The sequence below is a fragment of the Lepidochelys kempii genome, chromosome 10 (assembly GCF_965140285.1).
Source record: "Lepidochelys kempii isolate rLepKem1 chromosome 10, rLepKem1.hap1, whole genome shotgun sequence".
Lineage (NCBI taxonomy): Eukaryota > Metazoa > Chordata > Testudines > Cheloniidae > Lepidochelys > Lepidochelys kempii.
The window spans coordinates 78,246,161-78,255,009 of record NC_136389.1 but is presented as its reverse complement, the minus strand read 5'-3'; the positions used below and the strand labels follow the sequence as shown (position 1 = coordinate 78,255,009).

General features: G+C 49.3%; 1 protein-coding gene across 1 annotated transcript; it reads left to right on the top strand.

The window, feature by feature from the left end:
- The first annotated feature begins 3,801 nt into the window (after positions 1 to 3,801).
- KBTBD13 (kelch repeat and BTB domain containing 13) lies at positions 3,802 to 5,163 on the top strand. Its single transcript, XM_073361495.2, has one exon. The coding sequence runs from the start codon at positions 3,802 to 3,804 to the stop codon at positions 5,161 to 5,163; it is 1,362 nt and encodes a 453-aa protein (XP_073217596.2).
- Positions 5,164 to 8,849: the final 3,686 nt, after the last annotated feature.

Here is an 8,849-nt window from a genome sequence, read left to right as displayed (position 1 = left end):
AATTTAGCCATGTTCCATTTTAGTTCTGCTTCAGAAGGAAGCCAAGTCTCAAAACCCTTTGCAAAATGGAGCTTCTGTTCTCTGCACGGCGGTGATGAGGGGCTCAACATGGCCCAGCCCCAGCTCCCCAAGGACACCCCAGCGACCAGCCCCCTAGCGCCCACCAGACACACCCTTCCCCCATCTCACCTAGCAGCCATTCCACTCCAGCAGCTTCACCATCCTTGACACACTCCAGCACCCAACTGACCCCCACCTGCCAAGTTCTGCGCAGTTCCATGCCCTACCCCTGCCACTCCGTGGGGCAGAGCGTGTTGACCAGAAACATACGTCTCCATGCAAATTCTTTGCACATAGGCAAATGATTCCATTAAATAACCTGCATAAAATGCCACCCATGGAGCTGCACAGAACTTGCCAGCTTTGCAGCCAAGCATGACTCAGAGCTGGCCTGAACTCAGGTGAACTTGGGGAAGGGAACTGCAAATAAATTCTCGTCCTTTTTTGGAGGCAGAAGGCTGAAGGTTCCTGACTGAGCAATGCCAGCTCCAAGTCCAGGTGTTGACAACAAGGGGCTGTTGTTCAGGAGCAAGGCTGAAGAACAAGAACAAAGTGGGGGTGGGGGTGGGGAGGTTAGAAAAACGGTACGGCAGCCTCAGCAAAGTACCACCATGTCAGCGGATTTGGGTCAGGAACGGCTCCGACGGGCTCAGCAGAGCAACGATCCCCTGGGCGCTAATTGCCTGTGGTGATTTTCCTCTTCTTGCTCCTCCGCGCGACAGCCACAGCCTTGGTTTTTTCCCAAATTCTATTTTTGTCTCTCTCCCCTGCAGGCAGCACAAGGCCTTTTCAGGCTTACGGGCTTGACCTCTGGCTATCCCTTGGGGTCTACATCCCCGTGCCCCCACTGCAGGCTGATGCTCACCAAGAGAGGGAGGAGGCAAAACTAAAGGCATGAAAGCAGCAGGCAACCTCTGCCCTCTGCCAGGAAGGCTCTGTTGAAACTGGAACAGCTCAGCTAATGCTGTTCCTAACTGGCCTGTTGGGGGAGCTGTAGATCAGTGCCTCCCAACGCATACCGGCCCCTCTGAATGGGAGGTAAATACACTGGGCTCCCGCTTCCTTCCTTAGTTTGTGCTAGCTTGAGGTGCCACTTGGACACATGTTGTCCAACCGCAGAGTGTGTGCTCTGCTCCAAATCCCCTCTCTGGAACTGTGAGCCTGGATCAACCCAGTTCCCCATAGGCTGGAGCTGGATGGAAGGCAGCAGAGCCCAATAGGTCGAGTGGAGACAGAGGAGCAGGGGAGTTACCCTTGCAGACCGGAAAGCAGTGTTGCAGAGGGATGCTGACTGCACCCTATCTACCTACCAGCGTGTTAGGAGCACCCAGTCCCCATCTGTGCCCAGGCAAAGCTGGGGCTCAAACCTCTACCTTCTTCTTAGCGCTTCCACTCACTGAGTCGGCAAATTGGGGTTTATTTTAGCTTCTGCTTTGCTATATTGTGATCGGCATAGATGTGGATAAAACCACTAATAAGTGGGGGCAGTCATTTAAGGTTAACCTCCATTGATTTCAAAGCTCCCCCTCCAAAATATAAATCACCTAATTTCGGGACAAATTTGATTGCTAATTCCACCTTCTTGATACTCCTGGGAGACAAAAATAGAACCCCTCCCCCCAGGGAGCTTTGCAGGGATGACTGCAACCATGGCTAGGCACATAGATGTGAAATCTTCCTCCTGTATCTGTCCAAGCCCCTGAATGAAGCAGCTAGCTGGACTATGCCTTGAAGGAGGCACTGAGGTTGTACAGTGGATGCAGTCCAGCTGTCAATCCAACAGCTACTGTAATAGCAAAAATGAATGATGTGTTTTTTCACCAACGGAGCCCACTTCTGTGGAACTTTCAAACCCCAAGGCCAACCGTTCACCACGCAGACCCCACGCTGCTTTTGCATTGTCTCTCCCAATATGCAAAATTAAAATAAAAACCTGTAATAAACCATCCCTACTGCTTGTCAAACGCCCTTTGGTGTGTGTGGCCTGCGGTGCTGGCAGACGCACCGTCCCATAATTCGGGCTTAAAGACTCAGGGATTTACGGAAGTAGTTATCTCATTGAAGCTATAAAACTTACTTTTATGAGGGGGGGAAATGTACGCTCTTTCCAGCAATACAAAAAGCCACAGCTGTGGGATGAAAGGCGATGAATGAACAGCAGGATTAGAATATCTATGGTCGTTTCTGCACTAGGGTCTGGCTCTCCCCCCGGGGAGATCGCGTCAAACAGTCTGTATGCACCCAGTAGAGAAGCCGCCTTTGGAATTCCTAGAACTGGGTTTCTCAGACATTCTCCTCCTGCAGACCATATCTTAATAGAGAGATTTTCTTAAGGACACCTCCTCATCAATTCACAATTGTGCGGATTGCCTCCCCGCCAGTTTGCAGTCACATAACTTTCTTGTGGCAACTCCAGCAATCGCTGACCTGTAAAAGGTCACTTTAGGGAAGCATTGAATGTATTTTTAGCTACTTTTAAGGCATTTTAACGTCTGGAAATTAGGAAGAAGAGCCGGTACTATGTGACTAGCCAGCTCGCCAAGGATCACCAGCAGTTGCTCTGTGGACCACAGTTTGGGAGCCTCTCCTAAGACAGTGGGTCAAACACTTAACACCTGTGTGTTTCCCTGGTAGAGCACCTCGCTCCCCCAAAGAGGTAAGCTCAGTCTGTGAGCCCCAATTCTGCTCCCTGATACAGTGGTTTAATTCTGGAATAAAAACGCTGACCAACTGCACTCCCAAGAGCAGAATCTGGCCTTCTGTAAAGCACTTAGAGGTCCTCACAGCAAAGTCCAAAGTATGATTATTACAAGCATCTCACTGTATAACTATTTCTAGTTCAGTAGCATCTATGGGTCTTTAGGAGCCCACAGGGAAACCTGGCAAAGACCCCAGGCAAGATTTTCAGAAGTCACTTGTGATTCTGGGATGCCTTCAAGGGGCCTGGTGTTTAGAAAGCACTAAACAGCCAGCCTCCTAAAACCAGGGCTCTTTGTGGCCTCAAGCGGGACACACAAAAATTGAGACACCAAAAAATCACTGGTTTCAGAGTAGCAGCCGTATTAGTCTGTATTTGCAAAAAGAAAAGGAGTACTTGTGGCACCTTAGAGACTAACAAATTTCTTTGAGCATAAGCTTTCATGAGCTACAGCTCACTTCATCGGATGAATTCACTAGTTACTTTTGGAAACCTTCACCACCATCTTCCCTAGGTAACCTTCTGCCTTGGGAGATCACCTCACGTCATCCCCTGAGGGGATTTCACGAGTTACAGCTGGGATGAATTGGACCCGTCCAGTACGATTAAGTTCCACCTTTATTTGATGACCTCCCCTCCCCGCACCGATAGGCAGCTAAATGCTGCCAGTCCCTGGAGTGGCTACTCTGTGTTTCATTGGAAGCAGTGCTGCTGGTATCAGCTGGTAAGAGAGCTCCATGGATGCCAATGACAGGCTCTGCTTATGGCTTTCATTGCTGGCAACTCCGATCACATGGGCCACAGCTATCTTTAGCTGGAGGTATTTATATTACAAGTTAGCAGCGTCTTAGCTGCTGGGGAGGCTCAGAAAGCTAGCAAACAACCACAGAAGAGATAGGAACAGTGCTCTGCTTGGGAAGCGGCCGACATACTGAGAAAGGCTTTGGGTTCCATTGTGTCCTTGCCCATGCATTGAGACACCATCACCACCTGCTTCCCTGGTTCAGGTCCCCGGCATTAGAAGGCTGACTCCGGAGCAGACCATGCAGACGTTCCTGCGGGGAAGAGTGCGTATCAAAGTGGAGGAGGAGTTTTTCGCCACGGACAAGGCTCTGCTGGTGGAACACAGTGAGTACTTCCGCGCGCTCTTCCAGTCTGGCATGAAGGAGAGCACGCAAGATGAAATCCAGATCCAAGACTTGAGTGCCATGGGATTTCTCCTCATGCTCCGGGTCCTGGCAGGGGAGAGACCCGTGCTGACCTGTGAGGAGAATCTCAAGGCGGTTGAATGTGCAGCTTTTCTTCAGGTGAAGACGATGACCAAGTATCTGATTAATTCCATCAATTCCGATAACTGCATTGTCCTTTATCAAGCTGCTGCCATGTTTGGCCTGCAGGACCTTTTCCACAGTGCTGCCCTGTACATTAGAGATGGCTATTCTGATTTAGAGGAGTACTTAGACTGCCTTTCCGCTGACCTGCTGGATTACGTGGACTCCCTTCTGCCCAGCACGTTTGTCGCAGTGGGAGCCCATACGCCAACCTTTGAGTTTCTACAGGACCTTTCGAGAACCATCTGCTACCTTGATGAGGACGACAACACGTGGAAGACGCTCTCCTGCTTGCCACTGACGGCCAGCACATTCCTGGCCGGCATGGCAACACTGGATAATAAGATCTACATAGTGGGCGGAGTCCGCGGAGCGAGCAAACAAATCGTGGACATCAGCTTTTGCTATGACGTAGATGCTAACAGCTGGAGCGAGTTTCCCAGTCCTCAGCAGCTCCGGTACGACCTCACACTGACAGGTCATGAAGGTTATCTTTACGCCATAGGAGGAGAATTTGAGAAGACCTTGCTAAAGTCTGTGGAGAAATACAATGTGTCCTCCAACACCTGGACTTTTGTCGCCGATCTGCCCCAGCCAACAGCAGGTGCGCCCTGCGCCCAGGCCATGGGGCGGATATTTGTCTGCTTGTGGAAGCCACTAGACACCACGATCATTTATGAGTATGAGATCCAGAAAGACGAATGGCTTCCTATTTCAGCCTTAAAGAGACCTCAGAGCTATGGCCATTGCATGGTGGCCCACAGAGATAATCTCTACATCATGCGGAATGGGCCCTCAGACGACTTCCTGCGGTGTGTGATAGATTGCTTCAACCTCACCAGCCTGCAGTGGACAGCTTTACCGGGGCAATTCGTGAACAGCAAAGGAGCTCTCTTCACTGCCGTAATCAGGGGGGATACGGTTTATACAGTCAACAGGATGCTGACCCTCCTCTACTCCATAGAAGAGACGGCATGGAGGTTCAAAAAGGAGAAGGCTGGCTTCCCAAGGAGCGGGTCCCTACAGACCTTCCTTCTCAGGTTCCCAAGGAGAGACCACAGCATTGCCACTTAGTCAGTCCCTGCCACAAGGGGGCGCTCTAGGATACAGGAGCCAGTGAAAGCTATTTAAAAATGGATCCTCAGCTTTCTCCTTTTCTTTCCAAGCCTCCAGCTGCTCAGTAGAATTCCGTGTATAACAGGAGGCTGCAGCACCACTCGGGTCCCAATCCACTAAGTGCTTCTAGCTCCTCCTACATTTGCCCTTCCAAGGAGCCAGCGTGAGGAGCTGCAGTTCTGCTGCCAAGCCTGCTGATTGCCCTCTGCTCCTGGTTACAAAGCATTGAGCGCTCTGTAATGCTCACCCTTTATTTAACCCGAGGTTGTCCTAATGTGTCTGGAGTTTGTAGAGCCCTTAGAGACCTCCAGATGAAAGACATTTCAGAAATGCAAAATAGACAGTGTGGCCTAAGGGACAGAACACCAGACCGGAACTTGGGTGACCTGGGTTGGATTCTCAGCTCTGCCACTGGCCTTCTGGATAACCTTGGACAAGTCACTTCCCCTCCATGTGCCTCAGTCTCCCCATCTTTAAAATGGGAATAATGACATTGCCCTCCTCTGTAAAACACATTGAGATCCATGGAGCTGGGTATAGTTCGTATTGACCGAATTCGTCAAATGTTTATAAAACCATTTATTCTAGGTACTGATGGGAAAAGATCAATTATCTTGTAGAATTAAAGGGAAGAGGTTTTTTTTAAATGTAGGCACATGTTTTAAAAGGGTCATTGTTTCAGGGAAATTGAATGAAATAACTTGTAACGCTGTTTATAAGTGAGGTTTTTATACTACCAGGGAAATGCTTTTCTGGCTGCCAAACATGTACTTCGGAGTGTATTCCCTGCATTGCTCTTGAGATACCAAAGGAATATATCCATGGACCTGTTTCCAATTTAAAGCGATAGCATGGACTGGAACCAGGTACCTGGAAAGTCTCTGAAGGACAGTGTGTAGAGGGGGTGGGGAAATTATACCAGTGCGATGAAGGGAAGAAAAATTATGCTGTTCTGAATTGATTCCAATAGGATTCCAAGTGAGACAATCCAATAACTGTTAGAGCTGGACTGACAGCAGGTGGTATCTGGCACATTTAGGCTGAGAGTTGGCTGGGCGGAGTCCGAGCACTAAAGCTTGGCTTCCGATCTGACATTCCCCGCATCTTATGAGCCATTAGTGTAGGATTGTGGCTCAAAGTGGTAGAAATCTCCCAAGACCAGCTGATTTCGTAGCATTTCGGGCTGCTTCCAGCGTGGATTCTGAACCAAAACCAGGGGGTCAGGGATTGGGTCTGGAGGATTCTGATTCTGCAGATTACAAAGGGTGGGGGGTCAGGTTCAAGATCCTGTTTCGGTGCATCTCTGGTAAGAACATTTGTAGGGTGAGTCTTGAACTGGAATCATCCGGATCCAAACCCCTGCCTCATGATTTTGGTACCAGATGCGGAGCTGGAACTGTTCTATAGAATTTCTGTTTAATACTTAGGGCCTTCCTCACTCATATTAGCCTGCCCTTCATGTGCTTAACAGCATCGTCCCCAGAAAGAGCCCTCAAGAAAGGTTTACCTCTGGGAATGACAATGCAGCATCAGTCAATGCTGACTAGCTGATCATGTGACACCTTTCGGAATGGTGTTGCTGGGACAGATATTAAAACTGTGGGTCAAATATCTCCCTGGTGTAACATCATTGACTTAGTATCAGAGGGGTAGTCGTGTTAGTCTGTAGCCACAAAAACAACAAGGAGTCTGGTGGCACCTTAAAGACTAAGAGATTTATTTGGGCACAAGCTTTCATGGGTAAAAACTCCACTTGTTCAGATGCATGGAGTGACTTAGGTGAGTTACAGTAAGGATGAATCTGGCCCAGTCTGCAGCCCTGGGAATGTGGGACACTTGTGGGTGCTGGGTTCAATATTTCCTTCTCATCCCGCAGTGCTTTACATCCTGCTTGTTAACGCTCCCTGCTCTCATTGGCAAGATTGCTAGCGACACAGGGCAGATTCCTAAGCCAGTCTGGAGGGGCCAGCAGAGGAGACTGGAAGTGCCGCAGTGACCCCTCCAGCCACTTTGGGGGCAGGGTTTATCTGCTCTTGAGAAGGCCACATCCAGCCCCCCCTGGTCAGGGACACTGGTCACTGAAGTACCCGTCCCTATGGGCAGATAGAGAATACTGCTGTTACAACAGAGGAGCCTGAACCAAATCTCTCAAAACTGAGCATCCCTGGACTTGGGAGTGCTCAGAATCTGAACCCAGGTCCCAATCCACATTTTGCAAGTGGCCCCCTCTTCATAATGGGCTAAACCAGAACGCCAGATCCAAACATTCATGAACTGTGGGGTATTTGAGTTGTCAGTTCCGAGGTGGAAACCTCACTAGGTATTAATCATCAAACCTCTTTCTGACTGGTGTATTTAGCAGATGGACTCTTTGTGTTGGGCTATAAACAAGGTGGACTATGAAAGGTTAATTGGAACCATGAAAAACCCTTCTCCCTGGAATGAGAACATATGACCACTCTCATTTGTGACTTATGCCAGGTATTCAAACCAGATCTCTGGCCCAAAGGACTAACCCCCTCCACACCCTTGTACGCCAGTCAGCTCTTTCAGGCAGGCAGGCAGGATCTCACTTTCAGTTGTCCTCCTCCTCCATTTCCAGTAAGTGAGCATTACAGTAGCTGCCTGCATTCAGTTCAGTACTCGCGCACCCAGCAGCACATAGCCACAAGCTCAGTAAGAACATGATACAGGTGGACAGGCTCCCAGGCTACAATGGGAGTTGTATCTCCGGGTGGATCAGTTTCACAGCAACAGCGGATTCTGCAGTGGAAGTACAGGCAAGTCAAGAGCTGTGTGTCCCGGGAGAAATCCTGAAGTGGCCCATACGACTTCACAGTAATGGGTGTGTTAGTGTAAAGTACAGGGATCAAAATACAGCTCCCCATTCCACCCTCACTACAAATCAATGGGGTTATATGGGAGGAACTGAGAGCTGCATTTGGCTCACACTACTGGACCAGAATAGGAATGATGGGTCCAGTCCTCAGCTGATGTAAACTGGCATAGCTCCTTTGTAGTCAATGGTGCTATGCTGATTTACACCAGCTGAGGATCTAGCCCTGAAGCACCTTTATAATGGTCAGGGCATCTGGGTGCTACTTTTGTTATAATTAAACTGGCCTTGTATTGCACACTGGCCTATACTGGGCACAAGTACTTACCCTGGGGGGATTCCACTGACTTAAGTTTCTTCAGTCTTACCCCAGTGTTGCGGAGAAGGATCAGGCTCCCTGGGCCCAATTCTTCTTTCACTGTAACACACTGTAACTGTGTGAGGTATAAATGGCCCCGCTGCCTCTCCTGACATTATGGAGCAAGAGTGTGTTTTTTCCCATTTTTTGGTTTTCCAGTCTAACGCCAACATCGCTCTCATAGGCAGCCTTTTCTCTACAAGGTAGCCACTTGAGCGGTTCAGTAGCCACTGTTGTGACCATGCTTCAAATCAGAGAAGAGTTTTTAGCCACCCAGGATTTTACACAGTTGGGTATTGCCAGCCTGCAAATGGAGCTAAAATGGGGGGAAACTACTATGAGGAGCAATATGTAATCCCCATAGTATAGGCGTGAAGCTGCCTTCCTGACAGCATTGCTGAGGTGTCTTGCTGCTTGTGAAGTCTCAGGCACAGATGTCTTTATTTCCTG

Excerpts from the sequence above, each read along its gene's own strand:
- KBTBD13 (XM_073361495.2), top strand. The coding sequence starts at position 3,802 with ATGCAGACGTTCCTGCGGGGAAGAGTGCGTATCAAAGTGGAGGAGGAG.